This window comes from Accipiter gentilis, unplaced genomic scaffold, assembly GCF_929443795.1.
Source record: "Accipiter gentilis unplaced genomic scaffold, bAccGen1.1, whole genome shotgun sequence".
NCBI lineage: Eukaryota > Metazoa > Chordata > Aves > Accipitriformes > Accipitridae > Astur > Astur gentilis.
In genome coordinates this window covers 104,595-117,281 of record NW_026060851.1, presented here as the reverse complement: position 1 = coordinate 117,281, position 12,687 = coordinate 104,595, and the positions used below count along the sequence as shown (strand labels likewise).

Below are 12,687 nucleotides of genomic sequence, written 5' to 3'. Positions count from 1 at the left end.
GAGAACAGACCAGCTCGGAGGGGGCGAGGAGGGCCGATGCACAATTTCTACGTTTGAATTTGTTGGGAACTTGGTGGGAGTCACAGGCTTGCAAACCACAACCCCAGCTATCCAGGACATGGGCTTCCCAAGATCACAAACCTCCGGGGACGGGGACGGCGCCTGCGCCGGCGAGCGAACGCCGGGCTGCCCCAACGCGAAGCACGGCGCATGCGCCCAGGAGGCGCATCCGCACGGCTGGTCGGGGAGCGGGCGCAGCGGGAAGCCCGCGGAAAGCCACGCGAAACCGGCAACGCTCCCGACTCTGACCTGGTCGGACTACGCCGCGCCCGAGAGCCGCGCTGCTGCCCGGCTGCCGAGTCCGCGAAAACTACAGCTCCCGGCATGCCCCGGGAGGCAGCCTGCCCGGCTGCCTGACCCCGAGGGGACGCCGCTTCCGTTCCCCCCCACCTCCCCACGCCGGCGCAGCGGCAGTTCCCGCCGAGCCCCCAGCGCCGCTCCGGGTAGCTCCGGCACGGCGCGGCCCCGCTGCCGCTCCGTGCGTGCAACACGGACCCCGCCGTCCTCCTCGGGGCTTTCCCCGGGACCCGCCGGCCGACTGCGCAGCCCCGCCACGGGGCCCGGTGAGCCCCCACCCCCGCGCGCCCGTTCTCTCAGCCGCCCCGTCAGCGCCCCCCACCCACCCCCGCGCGCACGTTCTCTCAGCCGCCCCGTCAGCGCCCCCCCACCCCCCCCACCCCCGCGCGCACGTTCTCTCAGCCGCCCTGTGAGCCCTCAGGGCTCCCCCCCGGCCTCGGCACAGGCGGCCCCCACCTCCCCCGGGCCACCCCCGCCTCCGACGTTCGCGCTCCGAGGGGCGCCCGGCCCCGCTCACCTTCTCCCTCGGGGCAGCCGCAGCCCGATCACTGCTCAGCTCCGCTCCTGCCTGGGCTCCCGGCGGCCCCTCCCCCGGCAGCCCCTCCCCTTGCCAGGGAGGGGGCGTCGCCATCAGCCTCTCACTGCCCGCACCTGCGGCTCCTCCAGCCCCGGCCCGCAGCTGTGGTACCGAAACCCGGAACCAAACCCCTCACCACCAAGGTGAAGTGAAGCAGCAGGCACTGCCTTGACTGAGTGACAGATGTCAAGAGTCATCTGATGTGGAAGAGGTGTTAACTGGGGTCAAAATACAGATTTTATTACCCATCTGATTTTAGTTCTAAGACTTGGCGATTGCCAGGTATCATCTTTTCCATTTCCCCAGGTCCACCCGCGAGCGAGGCCACAAGGGAGATTTCTTCCAGAGAGAGGATAGAGTTATTAAGTCTCAAGACCACGATTTGCTTTTCTCCTTCATGAAGAGGTGAGTGGATCATATAGCATCACTAGTCACCCAAGCAGTTAAGCCTGAACTTTTCACCTGTCCTTTAATGCCGTCAACTCCAAGCTAAATTTTTCCCGTTATTAAGAGGGGACCAAAGATCATGTGAAGTATTATTATCCTTTCTACAAATACACCCCCATCTTAGAGCTTTAGCTACTAGAGAAGGTCTTGGGAGTTTGGGGTCAGAGGAGCTAGCTGCAAGTACAAACTTTCATACAGCTCTGTTTAGGATGTGTGATGTTTCTCTGGTTGTCTAAACCGGTCTAAATTTCCACAGATGGTCCCGACTCTGGGTGGCTCTAACAAGGATCCTGGAACTCCAGTAAGTTCTAAACATCGTTTTATATTTTAAACATGATCCCAAGTTCCTTTTTGCACTTGTCTCTACGGTTTTGGCAGCTGACAGCCCCGAGGGGTGCTTGTACAAGTTTCTCCCGAAGGGCGAGTAAATTAATTCTTTTGTCCGTGAGGTGGATGGTTTGGTAACGTTATAATTCACAACGCTATAATTCCTTCTTTCAAATTTAAAAAAAAATAATTGCCTTTTAAATCCATCCAATTTAATCTGCTAAAATGATTCTCGTTGTTCTACCTCTTTTCTCAAGTTTTGGTTAAATTCAATGTCAGTATTCTCCACGGAACTAGATTTTCATCTGACTTTGGAATCGGAAAGGCAGGCTGTTACTGAGGTTAAATTCTGTGTCTTTACAAAACTTTGAATCAGTTACAAAACTAGATTATTTTTTTTAATTCAAATTACAAAACCGGTTAATATCAAGATGAATAGCTCAAACAATAATTGTTTCATTTTGTTTATCTCATGTTTAGAACCCCTCAAAAAAAACCACATACACCCTCTAAACACACAAAAAGATTATTGCCCTCGACAATATTCCTAATAGCAACCCCAACATTATAAACTTTACACAACTGTTTTCCCAAATAGATAACGTGAAACTTACTTATAGATTTTCCGTTTTAAAGGGACAGTTTCTTTAGACTTCCAGTTTCTTGTTGGGTGCTTTCTTTATTCTCGAATAATGAAGCCAAGGTTCTTCTCCCAGACCTTTACTGCTACAAGTGTTGTTAAAATGACTCGATACGGTCCTTTCCACTTCTCGGTGATTTTATATATATTCAGTCTCCTGGTCGGAAGGGATGCGCTGCTACGTCCAGTTCTAAGGGTCCAGCTGTGGAGACATACTGACAAAGTTCTTGAAAAGAATTGCTTAAAGAAATCATAACACCTTTTAAAAACATATCTCCAAAGGCACTCAAGATACTCAGAACACAGGACTCTTGATATGGTCTTTCATACAACATTTCCTAAAGACTTGACTTTTCTTTCTCTTCTGGCTATACTCCGATTCTTAATAGAGCCACGGGTAACGCTTTAACCCATGTGAGGAGGAGGGAGGTTTCCTGACAAATTTTACTCGACAGTTGCTTAAGGATATAGTTCATTCTCTCTCTCTCTCTCTCTCTGCCCACACACTTGCTTGTGGTCTATGTGGGGTGTGATAGTCTCAATCCATAGATAATACTTGGCTCAACTTGTCTCATAATCTTTGCTATAAAATGAGGGCCATTGTCAGATGACATTCTTACAGGCACCCCATATTTTGGTATTATCTCTTTGAGCAAGACTTTGACTACTTCCCTTGCTTTGTTGGTGCGACAAGGGAAAGCCTTGGGCCACCCAGTAAAGATATCAACTAAAACTAGGACATATCCTTATTTTCAAGGCAATTCTATAAAATCAATTTGCTAATATTCTTCTAAAAAATTTCCTTATTTAATAATCCCAAAGATGATCTTATTACTGGTTCGGGGATAAATTTACATATACATTTCACGTCCACTTATAATTGTTTAAACAATCTTTGTCATATTTCGCTTTCTGTTTCCCAGTATACTCTGTGATGTTCAATGGGGCAATTTCTCTTATTATTGTGGGTGGGACTATTATTCAACCTGTCGGTGTTACAGCCTATCCTGTTTCATTTTGTTAGCCTGCAATCTAATAATTAATTCTTCATCTTTTTCATTATAATTTGGAGTTTCTTTAGGCAATTTTATACCTTTCTCTGGAACTAGTGCTAGGATGCCTTTTTCTGCAGCCTCTTCAGCAGCTTTATCAGCCAGTCGGTTACCTGCGTTAGGACCGGTCTTACCTAACGGATGTGCTTTACAGTGCATCATCGTGACTGCTGTTGGTTTTTGAATGCTTTCTAACAATTTCAGTATTTGTTCTGCGTGCTGAACGGCAGTTCCTGGTGCAGATAACAGTCCTCTTTCTCCCCGTATCGCTCCATGCGCACGTACCACTCCAAAAGCATACTTTGAGTCTGTCCAAGTGTTGACTCGCTTTCCTTGACTTAGTTCCAGAGCTCGAGTAAGAGCTATCAATTCAGCCTTTTGGGCAGAGATCATCGAAGGCAAAGTTGGCAACGCAAGTACCTCCTCAGTAGTTATTGTCTATCTCGATAAAACGTTTTCCTTCACAGATGGAACCGCTTCCGTCGGCATATAGTTCCCAATCTGTTTCTTCTAGTGGCACATCTCAGAGATCCAGTCAGCTGGAGTAAACTCTTTCGATTGCCTGCAAGCAGTCACGTTCCAGTTCTCCTTTAACTCGGTCAGTTGTTGAAAACGCAACAGGGTTAACAGCGGTAGTAGTTTTTAGGTAAACATCATCTTGTTCCAGCAACAACACCACTTGGTATTTCAGCATTCTGCTAGAGGATAACCAGTGCCCCCCTTTCCGTTTTAGCACAACAGTTATCATATGGGAAATGTACAGTAATCCTTTCTCCTCAGGCGAACTTACGAGCTTCCTGGATCAGTAGCACAGTTGCACCGTTGACGTTTTTTCTTTTTTGGAGGAACCTCTGCCCTCCGGGATCCCCAGTGATTCCTTCCAGACGTCTCCTAGAGTCTTTAGGCCTTTTCTTATAAGGACCGGAGATCCCAGGTAGCAGCCCCAGACTTGTCTAATGAGGCTACCCTAGATAATTCTTCCCTTTTGCAGGAAGCTCTCTTCTCCGGGATCGACCCAAGACTCCTCCCAGGCGTCAACCCAGAACGTTTTGACCTCTGCGTTCGGGACCGGAGATCCCAGCTACCTGCCCCAGACTCCTCCAAGTAAGTAGCTCGAGACATTTTTGTTCCCCTTTAGAGAAATCTCTCAACTCCGACAGGCACCTGAGACTCCTCCCAGGCATCTCCCACAGTCTTCTGTCCTCTGCTTTACCTACCTAAGGGGTCAGGTAGAAGCTCCAGACTCCTCCAAGGAAGCTACCGTTGAGGTTTTTTTCTTTTTTGGAGGACCCTGTGCCCTCCGGGATCCCCTGTGATTCCTTCCAGATGTCTCCTAGAGTCTTTTGGCCTTTTCTTATAAGGGCCGGAGATCTCTGGTAGCAGCTCCAGACTTGTCTAATGAGGCTACGGTAGGTGATTCTCCTCTTTTGCAGGAAGCTCTCTTCTCAGGGATCGACCCAAGACTCCTCCTTCTTCCCTCTGCTTTACCTACCTAAGGGGTCAGGGTGAAACCCCAGACTCCTCCTAGGAAGCTACCGTTGAGGTTTTTTTCTTTTTTTGGAGGAACCTCTGTCCTCCGGGATCCCCTGTGATTCCTTCCAGACGTCTCCTAGAGTCTTTTGGCCTTTTCTTATAAGGGCCGGAGATCCCAGGTAGCAGCCCCAGACTTGTCTAATGAGGCTACCCTAGATGATTCTTTTCTTTTGCAGGAAGCTGTCTTCTCCGGGATCGACCCAAGACTCCTCCCAGGCGTCATCCCAGAACGTTTTGACCTCTGCGTTCGGGACCGGAGATCCCAGCTACCTGCCCCAGACTCCTCCAAGTAAGTAGCTCGAGACATTTTTGTTCCCCTGTAGAGAAATCTCTCAACTGTAACAGGCACCTGAGACTCCTCCCAGGCATCTCCCACAGTCTTCTGTCCTCTGCTTTACCTACCTAAGGGGTCAAGTAGAAGCCCCAGACTCCTCCAAGGAAGCTACCGTTGAGGTTTTTTTCTTTTTTGGAGGAACCTCTGCCCTCCGGGATCCCCTGTGATTCCATCCAGACGTCTCCTAGAGTCTTTTGGCCTTTTCTTATAAGGGCCGGAGATCCCAGGTAGCAGCCCCAGACTTGTCTAATGAGGCTACCCTAGATGATTCTTCTCTTTTGCAGGAAGCTCTCTTGTCCGGGATCGACCCAAGACTCCTCCCGTGCGTCATCCCAGAACGTTTTGACCTCTACGTTTAGGACGGGAGATCCCAGCTACCTGCCCCAGACTCCTCCAAGTAAGTAGCTCGAGACAGTTTTGTTCTCCTGTAGAGAAATCCCTCAACTCCGACAGCCACCTGAGACTCCTCCCAGGCATCTCCCACAGTCTTCTGTCCTCTGCTTTACCTACCTAAGGGGTCAGGAAGAAGCCCCAGACTCCTCCAAGGAAGCTACCGTTGAGGTTTTTTTCTTTTTTGGAGGAACCTGTGCGCTCCGGGATCCCCTGTGATTCCTTCCAGACGTCTCCTAGAGTCTTTTGGCCTTTTCTTATAAGGACCGGAGATCCCAGGTAGCAGCCCCAGACTTGTCTAATGAGGCTACCCTAGATGATTCTTCTCTTTTGCAGGAAGCTCTCTTCTCCGGGATCGACCCAAGGCTCCTCCCAGGCATTATCCCAGAACGTTTTGACCTCTGCGTTCGGGACCGGAGATCCCAGCTACCTGCCCCAGACTCCTCCAAGTAAGTAGCTCGAGACATTTTTGTTCTCCTGTAGAGAAATCTCTCAACTCCGACAGGCACCTGAGACTCCTCCCAGGCATCTCCCACAGTCTTCTGTCCTCTGCTTTACCTACCTTAGGGGTCAGGTAGTAGCCCCAGACTCCTCCAAGGAAGCTACCGTTGAGGTTTTTTTCTTTTTTTGGAGGAGCCTCTGCCCTCCGGGATTCCCTGTGATTCCTTCCAGACGTCTCCTAGCGTCTTTTGGCCTTTTCTTATAAGGGCCGGAGATCCCAGGTAGCAGCCCCAGACTTGACTAATGAGGCTACCCTAGATGATTCTTCTCTTTTGCAGGAAGCTCTCTTCTCCGGGATCGACCCAAGACTCCTCCCAGGCGTCATCCCAGAATGTTTTGACCTCTGTGTTCGGGACCGGAGATCCCATCTACCTGCCCCAGACTCCTCCAAGTCAGTAGCTCGAGACATTTTTCTTCTCCTGTAGAGAAATCTCTCAACTCCGACAGGCACCTGAGACTCCTCCCAGGCATCTCCCACAGTCTTCTGTCCTCTGCTTTACCTACCTTAGGGGTCAGGGTGAAGCCCCAGACTCCTCCAAGGAAGCTACCGTTGAGGTTTTTTTCTTTTTTTGGAGGAGCCTCTGACCTCCGGGATCCCCTGTGATTCCTTCCAGACGTCTCCTAGTGTCTTTTGGCCTTTTCTTATAAGGACCGGAGATCACAGATAGCAGCCCCAGACTTGTCTAATGAGGCTACCCTAGATGATTCTTCTCTTTTGCAGGAAGCTCTCTTCTCCGGGATCGACCCAAGACTCCTCCCAGGCGTCATCCCAGAACGTTTTGACCTCTGCGTTCGGGACCGGAGATCCCAGCTACCTGCCCCAGACTCCTCCAAGTAAGTAGCTCGAGACATTTTTGTTCTCCTGTAGAGAAATCTCTCAACTCCGACAGGCACCTGAGACTCCTCCCAGGCATCTCCCACAGTCTTCTGTCCTCTGCTTTACCTGCCTAAGGGGTCAGGTAGAAGCCCCAGACTCCTCCAAGGAAGCTACCGTTGACGTTTTTTCTTGTTTTCGAGGAGCCTCTGCCCTCCGGGATTCCCTGTGATGCCTTCCAGACATCTCCTAGCGTCTTTTGGCCTTTTCTTATAAGGACCAGAGATCCCAGGTAGCAGCCCCAGACTTGTCTAATGAGGCTACCCTAGATGATTCTCCTCTTTTGCAGGGGGCTCTCTTCTCCGGGATCGACCCAAGACTCCTCCCAGGCGTCAACCCAGAACGTTTTGACCTCTGCGTTCTGGACCGGAGATCCCAGCTACCTGCCCCAGACTCCTCCAAGTAAGTAGCTCGAGACATTTTTGTTCTCCTGTAGAGAAATCTCTCAACTCCGACAGGCACCTGAGACTCCTCCCAGGCATCTCCCACAGTCTTCTGTCCTCTGCTTTACCTACCTTAGGGGTCAGGGTGAAGCCCCAGACTCCTCCAAGGAAGCTACCGTTGAGGTTTTCTCTTTTTTTGGAGGAGCCTCTGCCCTCCGGGATTCCCTGTGATTCCTTCCAGACGTATCCTTGCGTCTTTTGGCCTTTTCTTATAAGGGCCGGAGATCCCAGGTAGCAGCCCCAGACTTGACTAACGAGGCTACCCTACATGATTCTTCTCTTTTGCAGGAAGCTCTCTTCTCCGGGATCGACCCAAGACTCCTCCCAGGGGTCATCCCAGAACGTTTTGACCTCTGCGTTCGGGACCGGAGATCCCAGCTACCTGCCCCAGACTCCTCCAAGTAAGTAGCTCGAGACATTTTTGTTCTCCTGTAGAGAAATCTCTCAACTCCGACAGGCACCTGAGACTCCTCCCAGGCATCTCCCACAGTCTTCTGTCCTCTCTTTACCTACCTAAGGGGTCAGGTAGAAGCCCCAGACTCCTCCAAGGAAGCTACCGTTGACGTTTTTTCTTGTTTTCGAGGAGCCTCTGCCCTCCGGGAGTCCCTGTGATTCCTTCCAGACGTCTCCTAGCGTCTTTTGGCCTTTTCTTATAAGGACCGGAGATCACAGATAGCAGCCCCAGACGTGTCTGATGAGGCTACCCTAGATGATTCTTCTCTTTTGCAGGAAGCTCTCTTCTCCGGGATCGACCCAAGACTCCTCCCAGGCGTCAACCCAGAACGTTTTGACCTCTGCGTTCGGGACCGGAGATCCCAGCTACCTGCCCCAGACTCCTCCAAGTAAGTAGCTCGAGACATTTTTGTTCTCCTGTAGAGAAATCTCTCAACTCCGACAGGCACCTGAGACTCCTCCCAGGCATCTCCCACAGTCTTCTGTCCTCTGCTTTATCTACCTAAGGGGTCAGGTAGAAGCCCCAGACTCCTCCAAGGAAGCTACCGTTGACGTTTTTTCTTTTTTGGAGGAAACTCTGCCCTCCGGGATCCCCTGTGATTCCTTCTAGACGTCTCCTAGCGTCTTTTGGCCTTTCCTTATAAGGACCGGAGATCACAGATAGCAGCCCCAGACTTGTCTAATGAGGCTACGGTAGGTGATTCTCCTCTTTTGCAGGAAGCTCTCTTCTCCGGGATCGACCCAAGACTCCTCCCAGGCGTCATCCCAGAACGTTTCGACCTCTGCGTTCGGGACCGGAGATCCCAGCTACCTGCCCCAGACTCCTCCAAGTAAGTAGCTCGAGACATTTTTGTTCTCCTGTAGAGAAATCTCTCAACTCCGACAGGCACCTGAGACTCCTCCCAGGCATCTCCCACAGTCTTCTGTCCTCTGCTTTACCTACCTTAGGGGTCAGGGTGAAGCCCCAGACTCCTCCAAGGAAGCTACCGTTGAGGTTTTTTTCTTTTTTTGGAGGAGCCTCTGACCTCCGGGAGTCCCTGTGATTCCTTCCAGACGTCTCCTAGCGTCTTTTGGCCTTTTCTTATAAGGACCGGAGATCACATATATCAGCCCCAGACTTGTCTAATGAGGCTACCCTAGATGATTCTTCTCTTTTGCAGGAAGCTCTCTTCTCCGGGATCGACCCAAGACTCCTCCCAGGCGTCATCCCAGAACGTTTTGACCTCTGCGTTCTGGACCGGAGATCCCAGCTACCTGCCCCAGACTCCTCCAAGTAAGTAGCTCGAGACATTTTTGTTCTCCTGTAGAGAAATCTCTCAACTCCGACAGGCACCTGAGACTCCTCCCAGGCATCTCCCACAGTCTTCTGTCCTCTGCTTTACCTACCTTAGGGGTCAGGGTGAAGCCCCAGACTCCTCCAAGGAAGCTACCGTTGAGGTTTTCTCTTTTTTTGGAGGAGCCTCTGACCTCCGGGATTCCCTGTGATTCCTTCCAGACGTCTCCTAGCGTCTTTTGGCCTTTTCTTATAAGGGCCGGAGATCCCAGGTAGCAGCCCCAGACTTGTCTAATGAGGCTACCCTAGATGATTCTTCCCTTTTGCAGGAAGCTCTCTTCTCCGGGATCGACCCAAGACTCCTCCCAGGCGTCATCCCAGAATGTTTTGACCTCTGCGTTCGGGACCGGAGATCCCATCTACCTGCCCCAGACTCCTCCAAGTAAGTAGCTCGAGACATTTTTCTTCTCCTGTAGAGAAATCTCTCAACTCCGACAGGCACCTGAGACTCCTCCCAGGCATCTCCCACAGTCTTCTGTCCTCTCTTTACCTACCTAAGGGGTCAGGTAGAAGCCCCAGACTTCTCCAAGGAAGCTACCGTTGACGTTTTTTCTTGTTTTCGAGGAGCCTCTGCCCTCCGGGAGTCCCTGTGATTCCTTCCAGACGTCTCCTAGCGTCTTTTGGCCTTTTCTTATAAGGGCCGGAGATCCCAGGTAGCAGCCCCAGACTTGTCTAATGAGGCTACCCTAGATGATTCTTCTCTTTTGCAGGAAGCTCTCTTCTCCGGGATCGACCCAAGACTCCTCCCAGGCGTCATCCCAGAATGTTTTGACCTCTGCGTTCAGGACCGGAGATCCCATCTACCTGCCCCAGACTCCTCCAAGTAAGTAGCTCGAGACATTTTTGTTCTCCTGTAGAGAAATCTCTCAGCTCTGACAGCCACCTGAGACTCCTCCCAGGCATCTCCCACAGTCTTCTGTCTTCTGCTTTACCTACCTAAGGGGTCAGGTAGAAGCCCCAGACTCCTCCAAGGAAGCTACCGTTGAGGTTTTCTCTTTTTTTCGAGGAGCCTCTGCCCTCCGGGATTCCCTGTGATTCCTTCCAGACGTCTCCTAGCGTCTTTTGGCCTTTTCTTATAAGGGCCGGAGATCCCAGGTAGCAGCCCCAGACTTGTCTAATGAGGCTACCCTAGATGATTCTTCTCTTTTGCAGGAAGCTCTCTTCTCCGGGATCGACCCAAGACTCCTCCCAGGCGTCATCCCAGAATGTTTTGACCTCTGTGTTCGGGACCGGAGATCCCATCTACCTGCCCCAGACTCCTCCAAGTAAGTAGCTCGAGACATTTTTCTTCTCCTGTAGAGAAATCTCTCAACTCCGACAGGCACCTGAGACTCCTCCCAGGCATCTCCCACAGTCTTCTGTCCTCTGCTTTACCTACCTTAGGGGTCAGGGTGAAGCCCCAGACTCCTCCAAGGAAGCTACCGTTGAGGCTTTTTTCTTTTTTTGGAGGAGCCTCTGACCTCCGGGATTCCCTGTGATTCCTTCTAGACGTCTCCTAGCGTCTTTTGGCCTTTTCTTATAAGGACCGGAGATCACAGATAGCAGCCCCAGACTTGTCTGATGAGGCTACCCTAGATGATTCTTCTCTTTTGCAGGAAGCTCTCTTCTCCGGGATCGACCCAAGACTCCTCCCAGGCGTCATCCCAGAACGTTTCGACCTCTGCGTTCGGGACCGGAGATCCCAGCTACCTGCCCCAGACTCCTCCAAGTAAGTAGCTCGAGACATTTTTGTTCCCCTGTAGAGAAATCTCTCAGCTCTGACAGCCACCTGAGACTCCTCCCAGGCATCTCCCACAGTCTTCTGTCCTCTGCTTTACCTACCTAAGGGGTCAGGTAGAAGCCCCATACTCCTCCAAGGAAGCTACCGTTGAGGTTTTTTTTCTTTTTTGGAGGATCCTCTGCCCTCCGGGATCCCCTGTGATTCCTTCCAGACGTCTCCTAGCGTCTTTTGGCCTTTTCTTATAAGGACCGGAGATCACAGATAGCAGCCCCAGACTTGTCTAATGAGGCTACCCTAGATGATTCTTCTCTTTTGCAGGAAGCTCTCTTCTCCGGGATCGACCCAAGACTCCTCCCAGGCGTCATCCCAGAACGTTTTGACCTCTGCGTTCGGGACCGGAGATCCCAGCTACCTGCCCCAGACTCCTCCAAGTAAGTAGCTCGAGACATTTTTGTTCTCCTGTAGAGAAATCTCTCAACTCCGACAGGCACCTGAGACTCCTCCCAGGCATCTCCCACAGTCTTCTGTCCTCTGCTTTACCTACCTAAGGGGTCAGGTAGAAGCCCCAGACTCCTCCAAGGAAGCTACCGTTGAGGTTTTTTTCTTTTTTGGAGGATCCTCTGCCCTCCGGGATCCCCTGTGATTCCTTCCAGACGTCTCCTAGCGTCTTTTGGCCTTTTCTTATAAGGACCGGAGATCCCAGGTAGCAGCCCCAGACTTGACCAATGAGGCTACCCTATATGATTCTTCTCTTTTGCAGGAAGCTCTCTTCTCCGGGATCGACCCAAGACTCCAAGACAAGCAGGTGAAGGAAGCCTTGCTGAAGCTTCAGAGAAGGAAGAGGGTCTTTCATTCCCTCTAACTGGCGCTCTAGGCTTTCACCTGTCTCCTGTCTTTCTGCTCTTTCTTCTTGAGCTCTTGCAGTATTTCTCACGGAATGTTAAGTGGTTAAAAGTGTCCTCGTTTCAGCTTGGATAGAGTTAACTGTCTTCCTAGTAGCTGGTACAGTGCTATGTTTTGAGTTCAGTATGCAAAGAACCTTGATAACACTGATGTTTGCAGTTGTTGCCGAGGAGTGTTTAGATAAAGTCAAGGATTTTTCAGCTTCTCATGCCCAGCCAGCGAGAAAGCTGGAGGGGCAGAAGAAGTTGGCACAGGGGACAGCCAGGGCACCTGACCCATACTGGCCAACAGGGTATTCCATACCATGCGACATCCCATCTAGTATAGGAACTGGGGAGTGGTGGGGGAATCGCTGCTCGGGGACTAGCTGGGTGTGAATGGTGGGTGGTGAGCGATTGCACTGCGCATCATTTGTACATTCCGATCCTTTTATTATTGCTGTTGTCATTTTATTAGTATTATCATTATTAGTTTCTTCCTTTCTGTTCTATTAAACCGTGCTTATCTCAACCCACGAGTTTTACTTCTTTTTCCGGATTTTCTCCCCCATCCCACTGGGTGGGGGGGGAGTGAGTGAGCGGCTGGGTGGTGCATAGTTGCTGGCTGGGGTTAAACCATGATTGTAGGGATTGGCGCTCGGAAGATCTCGCGATGTACGGAAAGAGAAGGGTTAAGGGAGGCGGGATGACCGACAGACAGTATATAAGGGCGTGACGCAGTTGAATAAACGCCATTTGCAGCATCCTCATATTGGTGTCAGTGCTCTGTGGCCCAGGGTATGGTGGACCCTGTGCCGAGTCCCA

At 51.1% G+C, this 12,687-nt stretch overlaps 1 protein-coding gene across 1 annotated transcript; it reads left to right on the top strand.

Moving 5' to 3' along the window:
* The first annotated feature begins 1,637 nt into the window (after positions 1-1,637).
* Positions 1,638-11,906, top strand: LOC126036984 (uncharacterized). Its single transcript, XM_049797193.1, has 9 exons — positions 1,638-1,682; positions 4,392-4,504; positions 7,764-7,876; positions 8,646-8,758; positions 9,089-9,201; positions 10,414-10,526; positions 10,857-10,969; positions 11,300-11,412; positions 11,742-11,906. The coding sequence occupies exons 1-9, from the start codon at positions 1,638-1,640 to the stop codon at positions 11,788-11,790; spliced, it is 885 nt and encodes a 294-aa protein (XP_049653150.1). The 3' UTR covers positions 11,791-11,906.
* Positions 11,907-12,687: the final 781 nt, after the last annotated feature.